The sequence below is a fragment of the Trichomycterus rosablanca genome, chromosome 4 (assembly GCF_030014385.1).
Source record: "Trichomycterus rosablanca isolate fTriRos1 chromosome 4, fTriRos1.hap1, whole genome shotgun sequence".
NCBI classification, from domain to species: domain Eukaryota; kingdom Metazoa; phylum Chordata; class Actinopteri; order Siluriformes; family Trichomycteridae; genus Trichomycterus; species Trichomycterus rosablanca.
Window position 1 is genome coordinate 33,970,548 of NC_085991.1, and position 25,011 is coordinate 33,995,558.

Consider the following 25,011-nt stretch of genomic DNA (forward strand, 5'->3'; position numbering starts at 1 on the left):
CCATTTAGACATTAATGGCTGTGTGTTGAGTTATTTTCAGAAGACAGTAAATCTACACTGCTATACAAGTTGTACACTGACTACTCTAAGTTATATCCAAGTTTTATTTCTATAGTGTTGTCCCATGAAAAGATATAATAAAATATTTGCAGAAATGTGAGGGGTGTACTCACTTTTGTGATACACTGTATATCGTATATCGCCATTCAGCTAAAAAATATCGAGATATTATTTTTGCTCCATATCGCCCAGCCCTACTATAGAGCATGCATTTTACCTGCTAAAGAGGAGACTGAAGGGAGTAACCCCCAAAACAAACACCAACTGAAAGAGCCTGCAGTAAAAGCCTGGAAAAACATCACAAAAGAAGAATGCAAAAGTTTAGTGATGTCAATGGTTCACAGGCTTGATGCAGTTATTGCAAGCAAAGGATTTGCAACTAAATATTAAGTCTTATTCACTGTAATCTGTTTTAAGTTGATCTGTTCCAATACTTTTGCTCACAAGAAAAATGGGTGGGTTCAGACAAAAGGTGCTATCTTCTGAACTGTGTATCAGATCCAGATGTAAATACCTGGAAATAAAAGCTGAAATGTTGATCTTTTGTCTCATATTCATCTTTTAATGTCAAACCCAAATGTTTTCAGTCTACAGCAAAAATAAAGGGATTGGCCTCACTGTTCCAATACTTTTGGAGGGGACTGTATATATAATAAAATTATGTTTTACAAATTGTTATATGATGGGTTTGACCTCATAACGTATTCATATGCATTGCATACAGGCTGCTTTTTGCTGATCTTTTGAGATTGTGAGCGGTAACACCTAAGACTCCAGGTTTAACTCTCAGCACTGCTACTGGCTGGCCAGGTGTCTACACAGACCATGGTGGAAGGGATATTCCCAGGTCAGTTTATGAATATGAAAATTTAAGTCTGACCTGGTCTATAAGGATTGATTAATAATGTAAAATGACCTCTAGGTTGATATAAGAAGTGCTCATCCTGTCGAGTTTTGGCATGTGATACCATTACATCGCTCTCACTTCCTTTTGGAAAAGTATGAGGGAAACCCCTATTATAACTTAATATAGACACCCGTCACGTCTACACTCATAATAGATTTAGGGTTTATACCAGTTAAATGACCTAAGGTTACATATTGTCATTGCTGCCGCAGGAATAAAGAGTCTAAACAATCGGGAGTCAAAAGTTTACCTCCCTTTCTAAGAGAAATCTGTCTGTCATGGCCCTCTTGGGACTGCAACTGTTTTTAAAGGATTGAAATACAATACCTATACAATTTACTACACAAAGTGTCAAAAAACATACATACACTGACTAGGCATAACATTATGACCACTGAGAGGTGAAGTGAATAACACTAATTATCTCTTCATCATGGCACCTGTTAGTAGGTGGGATATATTAGGCAGCAAGTGAACATTTTATCCTCAAAGTTGATGTGTTAGAAGCAGGAAAAATGGGCAAGCGTAAGGATTTGAGCGAGTTTGCCAAGGGCCAAATTGTGATGATTAGACAACTGGGTCGGAGCATCTCCAAAGGTGCAGCTCTTGTGGGGTGTTCCCGGTTTGCAGTGGTCAGTATCTATCAAGAGTGGTCCAAGGAAGGAACAGTGGTAAACCAGCGACAGGGTCATGGGCGGCCAAGGCTCATTGATGCACGTGGGGAGCGAAGGCTGGTTCATGTGGTTCGATCCAACAGACGAGCTACTGTAGCTCAAATTGCTGAAGAAGTTAATACTGGTTCTGATAGAAAGGTGTCAGAATACACAGTGCATCACAGTTTGTTGTGTATGGGGCTGCATAGCCACAGACCAGTCAGTTAGGAAGGTGGTCATAATGTTATGCCTGATCGGTGTACATACATGCAGCATACACTGTATATGTGATGGTGTCAAATTTCTGGCTTGACCTCATTGATTGACCTGTTACATGAAGCATAGATCTGTGTTTCAAGAGCTTCAAGAGAAGCTCTTGGGTAGAGCTTTGGCTTATCAATCTTAAGATTGTGGGTTTAAATCCTGGCTCTGCCATGCAGCCACTGTTGAGCACTTGAGCAAGGCCCTTAACCCCTTCTGCTCCAGGAGCGCCATACAACAGTTAGTCCTGCATACTGACCCCAACTTCCAAACAAGCTGGGATATTCAGGAAAAATGACATTGTACTGTACATGTGTACCTTAATATATGTCAAGTAACGGCCTTCTATTCTGTTCTGTATTCGTGGACCTGTTTTTTAATTGTTCTCCATCTGGACATATTTTCTCTCAGCATAAGGTGACAGTTTGGGGATTCTTTTCAACTTCATGCATGAAACTTCATGTTTCATGTACCTTGTGCTTGCAGGCAGTTCTCTGCACAGATGATCTTGTATCTAAAACTGATTAAAAATGGCCTCAAGTGACAATCCAGACTTCTGTGTAAAAAGTCTGTGATCTGCGCAAAGCTCCCCATACTTTCCCATTGTAATACTTGTGCCTTAGTCCAGGGGTTTTCAACTTTTTTGGACATGCGCCCCCCCTTCGTGTGCCAACCGCGAACTTGCCCCCCCCCAAGCTGAAATAACGTTGTGCACATCATAAATACGATGCAATTTTGCTGATTGAAAATATTACTTAATATTTACAAAAAAATAATACAGCCCGATCCCATCAGAGCCGATTCTATCAACACATTATATAAATTCGTGGTTCACTGTGGTAAATCGTAAGCGGTTCTTGTTTGATGTAGATGAGAGCAGAAAACGTTACTTCAGAGTCAAGCATAGACAAAAGTTCATCAATTACTAAGTTGGTTAGTTCAGGATCATCTGCTCTGACTGACAGAAAACGTTTAGCTCCACAGGCAGAACGAGTCTGAGTCGGTTCCCGTTATGTGGTAATAAGCAGTATAATTAAGCCTGAGCTTTTTAAGGTAAGCGAGTCACTGTTCTGTAGTAGTTGGTGTTTATTTAAAACCGCTATATTCTTTAATAACAGTAAACACGGAGAGATGACTGAGAAAAGAAACTTACGCTGCGCTTAAAATGAATTGTCTCCTGAATCACTTATATCGACACAGTGAACAGAGCATCTCTCTCAAAGACACACACACGTCCTATAACAGCGGTCGTTGCTTTTGTCACCGGTTTATCTTCGCTGTTAGCCTTATTTTGAAGGTTTTTTTTTTTTTCCAAACTAAACTGAATAACATTAAACGTGCGTGTGTGCGTGGTCAGTAAGAATAATCAAATATGTCTCCCGTGGGTGAAAAATGAATTGCTTTAGTTTTAGAAGTAAAAAAATCTCGCAATGCCACGCCCCCGCGCCCCACAGGTTGAAAACCCCTGCCTTAGTCTAATGGGGACAGTAAAACAGGCCATGATCAGTCATCATCACTAGCAAGTAACTTGAAGCCCATGCCGTAAAATTAAATGACATTTTATTTCTTTCTACAACAACAAGGTTTGATATTGGACTGTGCTGGATACCTGTCATTGTGCAATATCGGGAAATAAAAAAGCTAACCAGTTGGAAAGAGTAAGAACTCTACAAAATATTCCTAACCTCAAACCTCCAAAAACGGACATCAAACCCCTTATAAGCGACTTAATTAAAAATAAATGGCAACTTGAATGGAACACAGACAAACAATAAACTACACGAGGTTCACCCCAAGTTCACATCAGGAAAAAAAAACCTAAAATACATTATGGAAAATGTACAGACCAAGTTATCTAAACTAGATGTAGAATAGGTCATTCCAGATTGACACACCAACACTAAATACTAGGAGAAGACTTTAATGTCAGACTCCCATTACCATAAAACACATCTTTAACGAATGCCCAAAGTACAACTGTGAAAGACAAAGACTACATACACCGATCAGGCATAACATTATTCCTAATATTGTGTTGGTCCTTCTTTTGCTGCCCCATACACAATAAACTGTGATGCACTGTGTATTCTGACACCTTTCTATCAGAATCAGCATTAATTTCTTCAGCAATTTGAGCTACAGTAGCTCGTCTGTTGGATCGGACCACACGGTCTAGCCTTCGCTCCCCACGTGCATCAATGAGCCTTGGCCGCCCATGACCCTGTCGCCGGTTTACCGCTGTTCCTTCTTTGGACCACTTTTGATAGATACTGACTACTGCAAACCGGGAACACCCCACAAGAGCTGCAATTTTGGAGATGATCTGACCCAGTCGTCTAGCCATCACAATTTGGCCCTTGTCAAACTCAAATCCTTTAACTTGCCCATTTTTCTTGCTTCTAACACATCAACTTTGAGGATAAAATGTTCACTTGCTGCCTAATATATCCCACCCACTAACAGGTGCCGTGATGAAGAGATAATCAGTGTTATTCACTTCACCTCTCAGTGGTCATAATGTTATGCCTGGTCAGTGTATGCCCAATACATTAAAAGAAACTCCCCCACTAGATAGTACAGAAATAATAATCAAATTTCGTAATAATATAAGACTAAAAACATGCGGAAGGAGTAGTAATTTGTCGTGTCTGAGAGAGAGCTTATAGTCTGGATTTAGCTCCATTTTATTTCCACCTTTTGGACGCTCAAAGAAGCTTTAGGGGGAGGAAGATTTTTATGTGATGATGATGTAAAAGCAGCAGTGCATCAGTGGCTATGGCATCAACCAAAAACATTTTTTGCTGATGGCATTAAAAAGTTGGTACGACACTGGGAAAAATGCATCGGAAGGTAACCATGTATAAAATTCTTTATATAGTACGGAAAAAAGTATGGAAATTTATACAATACAAGACCAATAAAACTAGCATAAAACACTGATTCTTGGCATTGATATCATAAATGTGACAACACAGCTTTATAAAAACAAACAAACAAATTAGAGATGCATGAGTACCGATACTGGTATCGGGTATTTGCCCGATACCGCGCTCATTAACTTGTACTCATACTCGCAAACGAGGCTCCGATACTGAACATCCGATACCGTGTGCCTAGTGCACGTTGCTGCGTTATGCCTAGTTCACACTACACGATTTTCGCTCTGCGACTGGTCGGCGATAGATTTGCCGGCTCGGGAGCAACTCAAAACTCGACTCTCGATCGCTAAGTGTGAACTATCCAACAACTCGATCCGACCGGCTCGGCGAGTTTTCTGGCACGTCAGATCAGAGCGGTAGAGAGAATCTGCGGCTCTGCGTCAGATATCTGATCTCAGATGTGCGACTGGCAGTGAGTGCTATGTCGAACAGCCAATGAGAACGCAGGATACGGTGTGAGGGGAAACGCAGGAGAGGAGTATAAACAGGTGGGACAGGGGGATAATATAGTTTATATCAGAATACACCGGCACACACACGTTTTACAGTATTTCTGACCTGATCGTTCTCTACAAAACATAACAACAAAACACCAACATTGCAAAAATATTTATTAACTAACAACTCACTATAGAACAATCCATGCTATTCGTGTTGCCAAATCCACTCAGATTCATTTATTTTTTTCTCCTTGATTTCATCACATCAGCACACAAACACTTTGATCACTCGCTACTTGTTGACGTGCATTTTTGGACGTGGTATCATTAAACTTCTCGTCACTTCTCACGTGTGTTTTTGTTTAAAAAAACAAACGGTATTCTAAATAGGTATTGGTATCGGTATTGGTATCGGCAAGTACAAAAATACATGTACTTGTACTCGTACTCGGTTGGGAAAAAATGGTATCGATGCATCCCTAAAACAAATATACAAGGCTTCGCAGACTTTTCCATTGTAATACTTGTGGCTTACTCTAATGGGTACAGTAAAACAAGCCATGGTCAGTCATAATCACTAGCAAGTAACTTGAAGCCCACACCACAAAAATTAATTTTATTTCTTTCTACAACAGTAACAATACCATATTAATCATATAAATTGCTTCATATATATTTCTGGTACAGTATGAAAAAGAATAGCCAAAATCATACCAAGCATGACATGGCAAATATGTCATACATAAGATGTAATGCACTATGTGTTTATTGATTTGTCTGGACAGTAGCAGACTGCGACTTTTCTCTCTCCACTGTGGGATGAAGGGGGAGGAAGACCGGAGGGAAGGAAACAAAAATGGATAATGTGCAGAAAAACAGATTAAACCACAATTCCGACAGAGCTTCCTTTTCCTCTATTGAGCTCCTCTGCAAAGTGTTCACCGGGGGAAAGTGTCACCAGCTACCATTCATCTCTACCATGTTTTGTTTTCATTTTTCCCTCGTTTCCCTCTCAACTTTCCTAGCTCTAACGTTCAGTACTGTGGCGGCGTACGTGTTGAGAGACTGAATTGTCTGGCTTGCTTTCTCCTCTGAGTCCGGACATGTTTAGAAGGGCCGCATGCCGGCTGTACGGTCCGATGTGTGCTAAGCCGTAAGTGAAAGAGTTTCCTGTCGGACACTCGTGGCTTAGGCTGGACGGACGTGAGCGGAGACAGAAAGGACTGACTCAACATATGAGCTCACTGAACAAACAGGATATTGCCCCGGCTGCCATCTTTGCATCTTTTGACACCTCTTTTTACTTTCAATTTTTTCCTTTTCTCTTTGCATTGTCGTAGTTAAAGTATATTGGATTTAACCTGCTGCTCATTTTAGTGCCCTTACCAGACAAAAAGAGTCGCTGTTACAGCAGCAAGGAGATGAATCCCAATCCGGATATTTCTTCCTCAGACATAGCCAATTGTCATGTGTGAAAAGTGTTTGGGTTCCAAATAAGCAAGCAGAAGGCGACAGTGTTGAGGAATAACTCCCTAAACTGCATAAAGAAATAGACATTTAACAGAAACCAGGCTCAGAAATGAAACCCACCATTCTACTGGCAACACTGGACAGTTAGGTTAAGATTGTTTGATTTGGTTACTTTTGTTTATTTTTAGACGTTTACAAGCTTGAGTGGTATCCTGGGTATCCTGAGAGTTCGAGGAATCGAGGAATAATGCATTGATCAGGGTGTGGCTCTCTTTACACAAAGCTGATCCGCATATGAACTCGCATAGTGCAGGTGAAAAGATGCAGTCAGCTAATGCACATGTGTCATAGGGGGAGTCTCGCTGTCCTCAATCAGAAGTGGAGATCAACATCAGTAGAGAGGAAGCGTAATGCAATCAGGTAATTGGACATGACTAGATTGGGAAAAATGCAAAGAAAAAAAACCAAAAAAAAAAAACCTGAAAACTTAACAATGAACAGCCGCTTAGTTCAGCGCATGGCTTGAGCAGTGCAGTAAGACGTCATCAAAGTGCGACTATGAGACGAGTCTGCATTTGTGTGGAATAATCATCAAATTCACTCTGAAAGCGTCCACATGTATCTGTTTCACTTTTAAACTTGTGTTATAATGAAATTCCTTACTCGTTGTTTAAGTACAATAAGTCACGTTAAGCTTTGTGCACTGGCACACTCCATAGGAAATAACGGCACAGCCAGTGCAAAAGCAATTTTGATGCTTCTCATGTGAATGCGCCTTTACTGAACTTGCTAAGGAATATGGTATTCCAAGATCAAGCATCTTCACAATTAAAAAGCATAAGGGAACAATAAAGAAGTAAAAGTAAAGTGCAGATTTTATTGTATTTAACTGTTTTCATAATCGTATTTCAGTGTTTTTTATTTTATATTTGTGTCATTTCAATGTAAAAGTGTCAAAACCAACCCCATTATTTTACATTAGCCTAAATATATGCAGTTCCACGGGGCCATGGAACACATTTACAGGTTTCCCATACATCCTTATGAGAAAAAAATACCTTGAAACTCAACACCTTAACTCAACGCCACTCCCAGAACCAATTGAGATTGAGTTTGAAGGTACCACTGTATATGTATATAAAATCAAACAAGTGATGATCCTTATTAGCTGAAATAATTTAACCAGATCAGAGTATTGCACAGTTCACTGCGGTCACAGAATAGTGGAAGCAGTCAAATGAGAACATTTGCTAATTTTCTGACCAGTAATTTGTTGTTGGACCAAAGGAAATTTTGGGTTTGACCAATTTGTTTGCCCATGAGTGCATGTATGGACATCCGACCATGAGTTTGTTGGACATCTCACCTCCCAAAACACGCAGAAGGTGAATCTGCTGTACTAAATTAAACCTATGTGTGAGTGATTGTGATGATGTGAATGTGATTGTGGCACCCTCCAATGTATTTGGGTTCCTGCTCAGGATGTATTCCTTCCTTGGGTCCAGTATTTTCAGATAGATAGTGGCACAAATGTGTATGTGATTAGAGACTAGTACTGGACTAGTAAACAGAAGGTTGCCACTGTTGGACCCTTGAGCAAGGCCCTTAACACTGAATTGCTTAGACTGTATACTGGAAGTCGCTTTGGACAGAAGTGTCTGCTAAGTACCGAAAATGTAAATGTGTGGTGATTCTGGGTTATTTTTGGGTCATTGTTTATTTACGCAGCAGTTCCTCTCGGATCTTAGATATTCATACTGATTTACCAAGTTTGTGTTGATTGGTATGGGTTTTGTTTCTCTCTGTAAGGTGTAGAGTGGTGAATATGGGTCATTCCGCAGCATGTATCTGAAACAGGCTGGAATCTATTATCCACTCAAACATCAGCGTCTCACTGTGGGAACCTTATTGATCTTCTGGCTCTATAATTATTCTACTTACACACCCGTCGTTTCTCTCTGCCGCTTTTCCTCTTTTCTGTTAAGCCAGCTTCATTCTCCTCTACTTTTGGCTCTAATTACTTCTTTGTCCTCCTTGGTCTTATCTTGTCTTTTTTCCACGCATGCTCCATGCTGGCTTCTTCTCCGCAGACCTTGTCCCTCTCATTTACAGCCTTTTGTCATTACCTCAGACTTACTGTCTGAGTCCTTCAAGCCCACGGATGATTCAGCCATCGATTTCCCTCTCTGTATCGTTCTATTTTAAACACCCACAGCTTTCTTCAGTGTCCTCTCCACCACCTTACAGCAGTTCTTCACGTTGCTGTCACCTAAAAGCAGTTCCAGTGTCTGAGTGTTAAGGTGCAAACTACAGTGATACCACCATTTTCTTTAGACCCTACATAGTCGTGGTATACCTTGACTAGTGATGTCAATAATTAACCAGTTAACCAATATCGACAGTTTGATTAATGCTGGTTAAAAAATTTTAATTAAGCTATTTCCAATCGCATACACTTGATCCCACACAAAAGTGCAGCTACAGTTTGTACAAAGTAACAGTTCTGATTTGTAATGCTCCCCAGCCCACCCTTAGTGCACGTGCGCCAGTTTTGTTTAACAGACACAATTGAAGAAAAGTTTTTAAATGCATTTGCATTAATAAAATCATAAACAATTATGAATTATAACTACAAACAGAAGCTGTTTGCTCCAGTATGGACTCAGACTGTATCCCGCATTTCTACACGTGGATCTTGTTTACAGAAATAATGTGCATATTTTGCATCATACTCCAGTATAACGGTAAAACTCTGCTTACCATCTTATAATATCTGTACTCATGTTGTCAGAAAAAGCTTTTATATACAGACTGTACCTCTTCATTTTGATTAACATGTTTAGTTAGCACTTAAAATGAACAAATACATAATTTTTTTAATGTATAAGCTATATCTACCATACATATGAACATTGCAGCTACACAATTACTGACTGTAGCCCATCTATTGCTCTGTATACTTTGTCCCCCCCTGTACACTATTTATCTTTGGAAAGGGAACCCAACTGACCAGATGATTTTTGGAGGGTGGAGCATTCTCAGCATTGTTCTGTTCGAGTGTATCAGGTGCTGCAGTGTTGTTGGGATTTTTACACACTGTTTACAATTACTGACTCTTTATTAGGAACACATACCCCTGTTAACACTGGTGGTATTTTTTGTGTCCAGTGTGTAGGGATGTCCCGATCACGTTTTTTTGTTCCCGATACCGATCCCGATTATTAATTTTGATCCCGATCCGATACCGAGTCTCAAACCGATACTTGTATTTTCTAGATATTGTCTAGATAAGAACTAGATAAAACTGTTCACACAGTGCACACTTCAAGTACATTACAATTATTCAAATTAATCCAGTGTATATGTTTAACAACTAAATAGCTCTGCAGTGCTGAAGGGAAAAATGCTGCATCCAAACTATTGGCTTAATGTTCTTGTATTTTTACAAAATTAATCAAAATAAGTGAGATAATTACAGTTTTACTTTAAACTTTACATTCGAAGAAAAAAAATCTGTTTAATGCAGTGATACACTAAAAATGAACAGAAATCTGTGTAGCAGCTTAACTTGAATATAAGAAAAAAAGTTACTTAAAAGCATGACAGTAAAACCTGAATACCAAAATAAAATGGAAAGTCACTCTTGTTATGAAGGAAAGCCAGTTTTTACAAGCAAGTGCTTGTATTGTGACAATGGTTTGATGGACGTTTCTATGCAAAGTGAGTGTGTTTTGACCCTTTGGGGCTTCCATAGTGCATGGACTAGTGTGCTTGACTCTAGCTGTCCGCTATTCGGTACCGTAACAGAAGACGTTAATAAAGTGTTTTGCTCCCGACAATATGTGAATATACCGTGTATTTATTTCTTTATCAAACGAGTGCATCACTACATTGTTTAGTAAACCAGAGTGATCCTTAACTCACACACCATATAAACAGTAAAATTCTACAGTAAAATTCTACAGTAAAATTCTACAGTAATGAATGCAGCTCTGCTACTACCGCCTCGTGAAACGCTCACATTGCAGACATTACACTTCACTGCTGGACTTGTTTTACTTTCCAATTCAAACAATTTCCACACAGCGGACATGCTGATGTAAAACAAAAGATCGGGATTAGGATCGATTCCGATCAGTTAAAAAATGCCTTGATCGGCCCTGATCCCGATCTTTGAGATCGGATCGGGACATCCCTACCAGTGTGTGTTAATCTTCTTCCGGTTTTTTATTAGTGGACACTCTCTGAACACAAAAAGCTTTTGGCTTTATATTTTTGACTGGAAGACTATTTCCCCCAGCATTGACACTGGGGTGTTTATAATAACACTGCTGCACCTGCTACACCCCTTACACAATCTAGTAACATTTCAGGTGTATGAATAGTCCACCAACTAAATAACATCTAGTCATGGGGGTCCTAGCAGGCCTTATTTGATTGACAGATTTATGAGAGTTATGGGCGTTGACAACGTGTATATAGCAACAGATGGACTGCAGGCAGTAATTGTATACCCACAAAGTTCATACCTTTTAAAATAAACCTACAGATAGGTGTATGTAATTAAGTGCTCTCTGAGTGTATGTATGGTGTTTTCTTGTTTGCTGTGGAGGTCTGTAGGTCTCTAGATCTGTAGAGCTCATTTCCTGAATGCGTGTCAGCCACTGATATCACAACTTCACTCTGAAATCAAAGACGTGAACTTTGAAATGCACCCTTCTCCTCTCAACCTGAACTCTGTGGTTTTTCTGTACCAGTTAAATGTCAGATTTCTGAAAAGCCTACAGACTCCTTTAACCCGAGTTATGGTTCTGAATTCAGGTGGCACGCTCACTCAGACTTTCTAGACAGATAATGCTGTGAGTGGTCTGGTTTTGATATGACAAATAATATTTGCACTTTCCTATAAACTACTGTACTTTGCTGAAATGTTGTTCCATGATTGTGTCACATGATTAACACCTCCTACGCTAATCTAAGCCAAACTTTGCCATTGTTTGCATTACCTGATTGCATTACGCTTCCTCTCTACTGATGCTGATCTCCACTCTTGACAGAGGAGAGCCACAACTAACACTGCATCTGACTGCATCTTTTCACCTGCACAAGATGAGTTCGAATGGGGCTCAGTTTCGCACAAGGAGAGTAATCCACTGATCTCCATTACACCTCGTCTCTGTGCAGGCTCCATCAATAGGCCAGCAGAGGTTGTAATTTCAAGGGGTTAAATGCATAAAAATGCATTGGGGGTGGTTTGTGTGTCTAAATGGGGCCTAGGGGGGTGTTATGGGGGCAGTACAGAGCAAGAGAGGGGCTGTTAAGGGTAAATGTTTACACAATGTTTATCTATATAGTAGGTGTAGCTTATAATATGTATGTTTGTATATATGTATGTATATACACCGATCAACCATAACATTAAAACCACCTCCTTGTTTCTACACACATTGTCCATTTAATCAGCTCCACTTACCATATAGAAGCACTTTGTAGTTCTACAATTACTGACTGTAGACCATCTGTTTCTCTACATGCTTTGTTGGCCCCCTTTCATGCTGTTCTTCAATGGTCAGGACCCCCACAGTGCAGGTATTATTTGGGCGGTGGATCATTCTCAGCAATCACACAATGTGTGTTGTGCTGGTATGAGTGGATCAGACACAGCAGCGCTGTGCAGCACGTAGTTTTTAAATACTGTGTCCACTCACTGTCCACTCTATTAGACACTCCTACCTAGCTGGTCCAGCTTGTAGATGTAAAGTCAGAGACGATCGCTCATCTATTGCTGCTCTTTGAGTTGGTCATCTTCCAGACCTTCATCACAGGACACAGGACACCTGTTGCGCTGTTGGCTGGATATTTTTGGTTGGTGGACTATTCTCAATCCAACAGTAACAGTGAGATGTTTAAAAACTCCAGCAGCATTGCTGTGTCTTATCCACTCATACCAGCACAACACACACTAACACACCACCACCATGTCAGTGTCACTGCAGTGCTGAGAATGATCCACTACCCAAATAATACCTGCTCTGTAGTGGTCCTGTGGGGATCCTGACCATTGAAGAACAGGGTGAAAGCAGGCTAAAAAAGTATGTTGAGAAACTGATTGACTACAGTCAGTAATTGTAGAACTACAAAGTGCTCCTATATGGTAAGTGGAGCTGATCAAATTGACAGTGAGTGTAGAAACAAGGAGGTGATTTTAATGTTATGCCCGATCAGTGTATACATATTCTTTCTTCACATATCCCAGCTTGTTTGGAAGCTGGGGTTAGAGCTCTGGGTCAGCCATAGTACGGTGCCCCTTGAGCACACATGGTTAAGGGCTTTGCTCAAGGGCCCAACAGTGGAAGCATGGCAGAGCGTTTCTCTTTATTGCCAACAAGTTTGCCATGTCATCAAATACTGACGTTTGTGTCCTCCACAGTAACTAAACGTAAAGTGCATTGAATATGTTCCTTGTTTTGATAACATTTAACACTTGCTATGTTCATAAAGACCGGTTCCTGCAGTGCAGTGGTTGTACTGTACAAACAGAGAACTCCTTCTAGAACCTCAGCTGAACCAGGGTTAATAAGTTGTAAAGCTCAGTGTAATCTAGCTGGTTTTCAGCTCAGGTTAAGAGTTGTTAGCTTTGCAATATGACTGTTTGAGGAAGAGTGGTAGGAGGATTACGCAGTCCGAGCCACCTGTTAGTGTTTGTACAAACAGTCATGTGACCAAACTTTCCCAAGGTTGAAATAGCAGCCGGACGAGTGTGTGATGGTGGTCTGATGGTTTGTCAGACACTATGAGGAGATTTTAAAATCGTGGTGTGGTCAGTAGCAGTTTAGCATTTCCTGTGATGTGTGAGTGCACTTCTCTCTGCAGTAATAACTCATCTTCTCGGGTGGTTTCTCAGGTGGTTTGTGCCTGCTGCACCAAATTGATGTTTGTGTTGTGGTTAGTCATCAGGCAGCCTTTCTCATGTGCTTTCTCTCTTTCCTGTCCTCTCGTTACAGGAAGTTCGGGGAGCGCCCTCAACCACAGCGCCTGACAAGGTAAGCAGCTCACCCTCGTCTGATAATGTACACACAGAAAGCATACGCACATAAAACATTTAAGTCATATGGTTCCTTGGCGATCGGGTGCCGCATTTGTCCATTATGCTAGCCCAATACCATTTAGATCCAGGTTCGAATCTCAGTGGTGCTATTGGATGGCCAAGCATCCACACAAGTATGACTGGCAATGTTCTAGATAAATGAAGAGATGTACATGTAGTAGAAAACAAGTACATGCCAGAAATTCCTGCAGCTCATTTGATGTTGCTGTTGGTCTCTTGGAAGCCTATATATAAACAAGGGATCTTCAAAAAGTTTCCACACTTTTATGTTTTCGTTGGAAACGGTGAGAGTGGGAGGAGTAGTAACTGGTTGTCTGAAAGAGCTTATAGACTGGATTTAGCTCCATCTGATTTTCACCTTTTTGGATTCTCAAAGAAGCTTTACGGGGAAGAAGATTTTCATGTGATGATGTGGAAGCAGCGGTGCATCAGTGGCTACATGCTCAACCAAAAAAATTTTTTTGCTGATGGCATTAGGAGAAAAATGGATCGGAAGGTGACTATGTAGAAAAGTGATGTAGAGTTAAAAAAAGTGATCCCTCATATAGATAGATGGACGGATAGACATGGATAGACGGATAGACATGGACAGACGAATAGACATGGATAGACATGGATAGACGAATAGACATGGATAGACATGGATAGACATGGATAGACGAATAGACATGGATAGACATGGATAGACATGGATAGACGGATAGACGGATAGACATGGATAGACGAATAGACGAATAGACATGGATAGACATGGATAGACATGAATAGACATGGATAGACATGGATAGACATGGATAGACGGATAGACATGGATAGACATGGATAGACGAATAGACGAATAGACATGGATAGACGAATAGACATGGATAGACATGGATAGACGGATAGACATGGATAGACATGGATAGACGAATAGACGAATAGACATGGATAGACGAATAGACATGGATAGACATGGATAGACGAATAGACATGGATAGACATGGATAGACATGGATAGACGAATAGACATGGATAGACATGGATAGATGAATAGACATGGATAGACGAATAGACATGGATAGACATAGATAGACGAATTGACATGGATAGACATGGATAGACATGGATAGACATGGATAGACATGGATAGACATGGATAGACGAATAGACATGGATAGACGAATAGACATGGATAGACATGGATAGACGAATAGACATGGATAGACATGGATAGACGAATAGACATGGATAGACATGGATAGACATGGATAGACGAATAGACATGGATAGACATGGATAGACGAATAGACATGGATAGACATGGATAGACATGGATAGACATGGATAGACGAATAGACATGGATAGACGAATAGACATGGATAGACGAATAGACATGGATAGACATGGATAGACGAATAGACATGGATAGACATGGATAGACGAATAGACATGGATAGACATGGATAGACATGGATAGACGAATAGACATGGATAGACATGGATAGACGAATAGACATGGATAGACATGGATAGACGAATAGACATGGATAGACGAATAGACATGGATAGACATGGATAGACGAATAGACATGGATAGACATGGATAGACGAATAGACATGGATAGACGAATAGACATGGATAGACATGGATAGACATGGATAGACGAATAGACATGGATAGACATGGATAGACGAATAGACATGGATAGACATGGATAGACGAATAGACATGGATAGACATGGATAGACGAATAGACATGGATAGACAGGGATAGACATGGATAGACGAATAGACATGGATAGACATGGATAGACATGGATAGACGGATAGATAGATAGATAGATGGATGGACGGACGGACGGATGGACAGACAGATAGATAGATACACTATATTGCCAAAAGTATTCACTCGTCTGCCTTCACACTCATATGAACTTGAGTGACATCCCATTCTTAATCCATAGGGTTTAATATGATGCTGGCCCACTCTTTGCAGCTATAACAGCTTCAACTCTTCTGGGAAGGCTTTCCTCAAGGTTTAGGAGTGTGTTTATGGGAATTTTTGACTATTCTTCCACAAGCACATTTGTGAGGTCAGACACTGATGTTGGACGAGAAGGCCTGACTCGCAGTCTCCGCTCTAATTCATCCCAAAGGTGTTCTGTCGGGTTGAGGTCAGGACCCTGTGCAGGTCAGTTAAGTTCTTCCACACCAAACTCGCTCATCCATGTCTTTATGGACCTTGCTTTGTGCACTGGTGCGCAGTCATGTTGGAACAGGAACGGGCCATCCCCAAACTGTTCCCACAAAGCTGGGAGCATGAAATTATCCAAAATCTCTTGCTATGCTGAAGCATTAGGAATTTCTTTTCAGTGCGCCTCAGCATTTGGACAGACGGACAGATAGATAGATCTCTGTAGCTTGCATCTGTCTTACTTTCTCCGATTCCCCTTTTCCTTTTCATTCTTAATCTTCTCTTCCCTCAGAATTTATCACTAGTCTTCAATAAGTAGTAACATGGAAAGTGTTTTACAGCTGAAATAGATTAAGCTGTAGGGTGATGAATAAAGCGTGTTTTTGCATGGATGGTGACGTAGTGATGAGTCAGCATGAAAGCATTGTTTCCTTTGCTCCAGTTCTACATGTGGGGGAGTTACATGCTGTACATACTGCTTAAGTACACTTGTATGTGTTTGCTGCTGTATGTTAAGTGCTAGTGTGTGTCACAGCATCTTCCTGAGGAAGTACCCACATCTGTCATAACCTTTCTAAAAAACTTATGACTCACCAAGAACCTCTTACCACTTCTCTTCTGTGTTTACTGTAACGTCTGCACAGTCGAATCACAATCTGACGCTGTATAGCAGTGTTTTAAGAAGTATAAGACATTCGCCTCATTAAAAAAGCAATTTCACCTTTTTCTTCAAATAAAATAATTGTTGACTGATTGGATTTGTCCTATGCATAATTAATGACACTTTAAATATTTCTGGCCAAGTTACACATTTAGTGAGGAAATTGTGACTCCAGGTATTGGTTGGATTTGCGTACATTTTCAAATGCAGATTCTGAATGGAACTGAGAGCACTACTTGAAATTAACTAAAAAATATGGTGCCTATCTTGTTTACAAATAATTTAGTTACATCTTTTGATGTATAAACCTCCTTACTGAAAAAGCTAGGACTTTTTGTAAAATGCTATCAGGGATACATTAATTCTCTTGAACCTTTATTTACCTGACAAATGTATGATTTCTCTGACCAACTTGATTGTATATTCCCAATTTAAAAGTTGGGACCTTTCATATTATTGACACTTTTAATGGTTTGGTAACTCACTTTCTTAACTTTCTTTTAATATTAGACAGATCTGGGCTGCAGGCAGGTAAAGACATGGCATTGATGGCAGCATATGTCTTTCTAAAATCCACTTACAGTAATGCTTGCATTTACATCATTTTGACCATCGCCATGTTTAACTTTGTGGTGGATTTAATAAAAAGAATATGGGCTGCACAGTGGCTCACTGGGTAGCACTGTCACCTTACATCAAGAAGGTCCTGGGTTCGATTTCTAAGTGGAGCAGTATGGGTCCTTTCTGTGAATAGATTGCATGTTCTCCCTGTGTCTGCATGGGTTTCCTCCAGTAGCTCTGGTTTCCTCCCACAGTTCAAAGACTTACAAGTGAGGTGAATTGGAAATATAAAATTGTTCATGACTGTGTTTGACATTAAACTTGTGAACTAATGAATCTTGTGTAACGAGTAACTACCGTTTCTGTCATGAATGTAACCAAAGTGTGTAAAACACGTCGTTAAAACCTAATAAATAAATATTCCACACATTAGGGTGGTTTGGTGGGTAGCACTGTCGCCTCACAGCAAGAAGGTCCTGGGTTCGATTCCTAAGTGGAGCAGTCCCGGGTCCTTTCTGTGTGGAGTTTGCATGTTTCCTCGTGTCTGCGTGGGTTTCCTCCAGTAGCTCTGGTTTCCTCCCACAGTCAAAAGACATGCAAGTGAGATAAATTGAAAATACAAAATTGTCCATGACTGAGCTTGACATTAAATACTTGAATTGATGAATCTTGTGCAATGAGTAACTACTGAGTCTGTCATGAATGTAACCAAAGTGTAAAACATGACGTTAAAATTCTAATAAATAAATAAATAATAATAAGAATAGGGAAAAATAAAATGTGATCATTAATTTATGCAACTTTACAAAGGTCAGCAAAAAATATGAAAAACCCATAAAAATAAAAAAAAACACCTAAAAACAATAAAAAAGTGCAAAATTGCATAAACATAAATGTCTACAAATATTAAATAATGTTTATAAAAACATTAAAAAATTTAAAGACTTAACATATTTTCTACCCATAGTTCCAGGGTTCTGCCTGTGTCTCATTTGTATTGAATTTGTGACTTTGATATTTGGTTGGTTTAATAAAATGCATTAATCTATTAAAAAGACCACAGAATACGTTTCAACTGTATAACTGTTTCAATCCATATGAGATGAACTCGGGCCCAGAGAACTCTGATGTTTCTGATGTTGCTTTTTTATTTGCATAAATAGAGTTTCTAGTGATGCAGCAGCAGACTGTGTTAAGTGACAACAGTTTTCTGAAGTACTCTTGAGCTCATGTGGCTGCTGTAGCATGACAGTTTCTTATGCCCTTTAAGGGCTTGAAGGTCACACACATTCAACAGTGGTTCATTACCTTAAACAAATCACAGATTTTTGTTATTATTGCATTTTAGAAAAATGTCCCAACTTCACAGATGTACACCTAATTTCAAATCAGTTTTTGGGCGGCACGGTGGCTAAGTGGGTAGCACTGTCGTCTCACAGCAAGAAGGTCCTAGGTTTGATCCCCAGGTGGGGCGGTCCGGGTCCTTTCTGTGTGGAGTTTGCATGTTCTCCCAGTGTCTGCATGGGTTTCCTCCGGGTGCTCCGGTTTCCTTCCACAGTCCAAAGACATGGAAGTGAGGTGAATTGAAGATACTAAATTGTCCATGACTGTGCTTGATATATAACCTTGTGAACGGATGAACCTTGTGTAATGAGTAACTATTGTTCGTCATGAATGTAACCAAAGTGTAAAACATGACGTTAAAATCCTAATAAACAAACAAACATCAGTTTTAACTTTTGTTTCTGTAACTAACTAGGGTTCAGTCATAACAAGTTAAAATTACAGTACCTCCCATTCAAGAAGATTATTTTTTTATTCAGATAACTGCTTTTGTTGATTGTATATTTGCTTTTTTTTGGGTGCTATTTTTATTCATTCACATATTGTGCCAAATTAAAAATGCTCGTTCCAGGAACTAGAACTTCATAAGACGGCTTTTCTAAGTAGGGGCAGGTTGGCTTCTGTCCCCTGTTCCGTTAGGGAGCTGTTCCCAGTGCGTGTGGTTTTTGTCTACACTGCACACAGTCGCACGCTGCCACGGTTTTTCTTTCGCATGCAAGCAGAGTGTATACGAGGCGAGACCACAGAACATATCCCGAGAAGTGATGCTCTGCTCGCATGGGATCATGTGGCCTCACGCTCAGGCTTTAATTAATGGCAAGATTAATGGATGGACACGGCGTTCAAACTGACCACATCGGCCTATGCGTGTGCACCATCTGGTGCATCATGCACATCACCTCAACTGACCAGTACTTTTTTATTTATACCACATGATTCCTGACCATATGGAGCAACAGTTACTCAGCTTGGGCAATCAATCTTCTTTACAGAGCTGCATTGATTAAGCATCATGCATATGCAGTCGGACACAAAGAACAAAGTTCTTGTTTTTAGGATCAGGGAACCCAAAGACGAATTCTCTTCTGATGGGTTTATACTGTACAACACGATTCTGTTGATGCAAGTTAAGAAAACATTACTGGTTTGTTTAGTCATTTGGCCGTCGTGTGTGTATACAGGAACATTTACGAAATGGACAAATAACTGAGGCTACGATACAAAATACCTAGAGATTGATGATGAAAGTTTAGAGACTAATACTGGGTTGTATAAGCTTAAAAGTGCTCTCATCATTACCAAAAAATAAACAAATGTAACTCCTAATCACATGTTCATGTGTTTAAAAAACAAATGTCAGTACAGATATATATTTGCGCGCACACACACAAACACACACACACATATATATACATATATATATATATATATATATATACACTGATCAGCCATAACATTAAAACCACCTCCTTGTTTCTACACTCACTGTCCATTTTATCAGCTCCCCTTACCATATAGAAGCACTTTGTAGTTCTACAATTACTGACTGTAGTCCATCTATTTCTCTACATACTTTTTAAAACTGCTTTCTTCAGTGTGTGTTGTGCTGGTATGAGTGCACAGCGGTGCTGCTGCTGGAGTTTTTAAATACCATGTCCACTCACTGTCCACTCTATTAGACACTCCTACCTAGTTGGTCCACCTTGTAGATGTAATGTCAGAGAGACGATCACTCATCTATTGCTGCTGTTTGAGTTGGTCATCTTCTAGACCTTCATCAGTGGTCACAGGACGCTGCCCATGGGGTGCTGTTGGCTGGATATATTTTTGGGTGGTGGACTATTCTCAGTCCAGCAGTGACAGTGAGGTGTTTAAAATCTCCATCAGCGCTGCTGTGTCTTATCCACTCATACCAGCACAACACACACTAACACACCACCACCATGTCAGTGTCACTGCAGTGCTGAGAATGATCCACCACCCAAATAATACCTGCTCTGTAGTGGTCCTGGGAGAGTCCTGACCATTGAAGAACAGGGTGAAAGCAGGCTAAAAAGGTATGCAGAGAAATTGTGGAACTACAAAATGCTTCTATATGGTAAGTGGAGCTGATACAGTGAGTGTAGAAACAAGGAGGTGGTTTTAATGTTATGGCTGATCGGGGTATATATCACATATACATGATTACAAAAGCAAAAGATAACCAAAAATAAAAATTCCAGCATATTCAATTGTCACAGTAAGTGATCATATATAGAACAAGTTCATGATTCATTTTTGTAAGAGTGAATGCAACTTTCTTACCTCTGTTATTTACTACATTCATTTACTATTATGAATTCTTAACACATCCAAAAGAACAAGCAGCTTTTTTCACTTTTTAATATTGAAAAAATATATTATGAATTAATGAATTTACATATTTTATGTCAACATTTTGTTTTTGAATGAGTTGTGATAAGCTGAAGTTTTCATTTTTTACACAAATAATTAAAATACCCCAAAAATACCTCAGCACAGTAAGAAATCGTTCTTCTCGAAATGAAACACTACTAGATTCTTTCTATAAATATTTTCCTGTAATTTTCCTGACTTTCACCCACTTACGCTCGTGCACACACGGCAGGTCAAGCAATGTATCTGAGATATCAGATGGCACAAGCAGCCGGAAAATGATTTCATTGCTTTTCTTCAGGAACTGTTGCCTCATGAGAAGTAAGGTGTCTAATCACATGGTTTACAATTTAGTCAGCCAAAGTTTATATTTATTCTTATAGAAATTGGTTTGTCAGTGACTTTTTTGCATTTTTTTTCCCACTCACTATACTTATCCTTCCAAACTCTGACCCAACAATTTAAAATTCCGAAATGTAATTTCATTGCTGCTTGTAAGACCCCAATGCTGGCCAATGAGTACCACAGAAATGCATTCACTCCCTCTGATATGTGTGAAGTCACCACCCCTTTTTTACACCAGCCAGCAGTGGATTCTCACAAAGAGTTGCACAGGCATACTAGAATAGAATGCCTTTATTTGTCATATATACATATACAGATGTAGAGTACAACCAAATTCTTTCTTTGCATATTCCAACTTATTTGGAAGCTGAGGTCAGAGCGCAGGGTCAGCCATTGTACGGCGCCCCTGAAGCTGAGAGGGTTAAGGGTCTTGCTCAAGGGCCCAACAGTGACTGCATGATAAAGTTGGAATTCGAACCCTCAATCTTTTCATTAATAGCCCAAAGCTCTACCCACTAGGCTACCACTGTCCTAGACAAAGGTGTCCCAGACATGCTTAGCCTTATGCCAAGTTCACACTACACGACTTTCTGATTTGTCGGGTCGCTGTACAGTTCACATTACACGACTGAATCTTTTGCACTCTGAAGTCTTTCAGTCAGTGTGTATTTCACACTACACGACTGATCGGTGATAGGGGGTTTCACACTACACGATCTATCACCAACTGGAATCGCAGGCGAGCTTCTCTGGTCTTGCTTTTTTTAATGATACCACGTCCAAAAATGCACGTCAACAAGTGGTGAGAGATCAAAGTGTTTGTGCGCTGTTGTGCAGCGTAAAATCAAGGAGTAAAAATAAATGAATCTGAGTGGATTTGGCAACACGAACAGTATGGATTGTGCAGGTTATTAATACTTTTGCAATGCAGCATGGGTATCATCTTTTGTAGAGGATGATCAAATCAGAAATACTGTAAAACGTGTGTGTGCCGGTGTATTCTGATATAAACTACTGTATATTAATTAAGCCTTTGTCCCACCTGTTTACACTTCTCTCCTGCGTTTCCTGTATCCTGCATCCTGCGTTCTCATTGGCTGTTCGACATGTCACTCATTCCCAGTCGGACATCTCGGATCAGATATCTGACCTGCTAGAAAACTGAATCCAGTCGCCGAGCGGTCGGCGAGCCGGTCGGGTCGAGTTTTTGGGTAGTTCACACATAGCGATCGAGAGCCGAGTTGAGATCACCGAGCAAACGCAGAGTTGCTCCCGAGCCGGAAAATCTAGCGCCAACCAGTCGCCGAGCCAAATCTGGGCAAAAATCGTGTAGTGTGAACTAGGCATTGTGTACTTTCGCTACTCGTGTGGGTGCATCGACCTGCCATCAACAGTGGCCTCCGCCTTGACACTCAGCCATATTGGCCTGATTTATGAAGTGCTGCATAGACGGTTGTCCGTTCAAATCTAGGAAGCTTCAAGTTTGTGCCAAGGCACAGCAAGTAGTGTCAGTGATACTCATCATGGTTTAAATCTCACCTCCAGTCACTGTCTCACTGTTGTGAAGAGATTGGATGTTCTCTTCATGTTTAGGATGTTTTTTCAGGATAGCTGGTTTTACATTTAAAGTTTTAGACCCTCCACTGGACTGATGCACTGTTATTTAGACAGTAGATCGGTAGATCTATAGATGGGTGGGACAGTAGTAGCCTAGTGGGTAGAGCTTTGGGCTATTAATCAGATGATTGTTGGTTCAAATCCAGGCTCTGCTGTGCAGCCACTGTTGGGCCCTTGAACAAGGCTCTTTACTCTGTCTGTACAATAGCTGACTGTGCGCTTTGACCCCAGCTTCCAAACAAGCTGCACACGTGTATATGTATATATTACAAATGAAGGCTTTTTTTCATTCTTCTATGGGTATTTTTGCATTGTGCCTAATTTTACTGGGTAGGCTCTGGTAAGGGGTTACCAAAAGTAAATTAATAAATGATTGGTCACCAATTAATGTACTTTATTTTGTCAAAGTCTGTATTTAAGAACTTTGTAAGCCTGAAGGTTTGATTGGCCAAGTGAAAAGATCAAAAACAAATCATAATCTTGATCTAAACCTTGATGTACTATTGTTAATGGTAGTATGTTTGAATGCATTTTTTGCTAATTATTTTATTACTATTACCTGACAGCTGTTGAGTAAGAAGCTTACATCTGTAGCAAAACCAGTAAACACAGTCAGTTAATCAAAGAATAAAAATACAGTTGAAAGATACAGTTGGTGTCTTTTTTATGACAACATTAGTGTAGTTACAAGAGGATAAGCATTTACTCTTAGAGATCTACATTTATTTAGGGGCATGATGCAAAACATCCACATCATTTCTGTAAAACAACAACATTACTGCATACTGATACAAAACAGCTTCCGTTTGAGAAGTTAATACATGATAGTTCCAGTGTTCATTATTAATAAAAGGTTTTTTTTCTGTTCGGATCAGAATTGCAGCGCTCTTTCTCAGAATGAGTATGCAAACTGTGAACTGACGCATGCGAACTGAGGGTGGGTGAAGCTGAGTAACAGTTCAGCAGTGCATGTGTGTAGAGATCTGTAGCTTCACACTTAGTTCATTTTATTTCAAGCATCAGCTGTTGGAAATGAACTGATATGACCTTTTTAACCGACAGCATTCATTGAAGTACGACTTCTTTGTCGGGTATCGGTTAGCCCGTTAATTATTAATGCATCTAATAGTATGTGGTTTGAGAAGCAGCCAGATTTGCCAGGTTTGTTTTGATAAACTGATGTAGAAATGCTTTTCTAAAACATTAAGACACTCTAATGTTTCCCGAAGCTTTACAACCAGCAAGACATAAAAAAGTGAAATAATTTACAGTTTAAGTGCAGTTTTGGCTGCAGGCATGGTTTGGGTGTTATGGGTCGGTCATAACCAGATCCTGTTACTGGATGACAGATTTTGTGCTTCACACACTGTTCCAATATAGCAAAATGTATTTTTAAATACAGCCATACTAGTGTGGACAAAGACTGAAGGATGAGTGTGTGTCAGTGGTTTGTGCTTTGTTTGTTGAAGCCCCAGACCGGTCCTGTAAGGGTTACTGTCAGGCTGTGATCTTGCACCTCTTTATTTCGCCCCCTCTTTCCCTCCCACTTCAAGTCTCAGGGGCCCCATACTTTCCATAACAAAGAAGTGACGAACTTGAACGTGTGGAGGATGCTTGCTGTGTGTGTGTGTGTGTGTGTGTGTGTGTGTGTGTGTGTGTGTGTGTGTGTGTGTGTGCGCGTGTGCGTGTGTGTGTGTGTGTGTTGAGTGAGCAGGGCAAAATCAAGTCAGGTACAGACCAGTGTTGGTTAACATTTCAAATGCTTTATGTATGACAAAGGCTTTGTGGATCGATCGATAGATAGACAGACAGATATTTTATTAATCCCAAAGGAAATTAAGGCCTCAGTAGCAAGTTACTTAAAAAGTCAAAAGTAATAGTACACACTACAGAGATTCACATTATACAAACAAACAAGCATCTGTATAACAACAACGGGACCTGGGGGTACATATGGAGATGTTTTTGGTTTACATCGTAGGGTTGTTATAGATTATACGTAATTAACAGCTGTAATATATAAATTATAAAGTAAAACTACGATGCAAATTTAAGAAAATGTGCAGATTAATG

General features: G+C 40.0%; 1 protein-coding gene across 1 annotated transcript in view; it reads left to right on the forward strand.

Annotated features, from left to right (window-relative positions):
* The window catches only part of rbpjb (recombination signal binding protein for immunoglobulin kappa J region b), an 86,741-nt gene that overhangs the window by 39,393 nt on the left and 22,337 nt on the right, over positions 1-25,011 (forward strand). Inside the window, exon 2 of the mRNA XM_062993261.1 lies at positions 13,735-13,773. Within this exon, the coding sequence (XP_062849331.1) occupies positions 13,735-13,773 (39 nt within the window). The remainder of the gene's footprint in view (positions 1-13,734; positions 13,774-25,011) is intronic.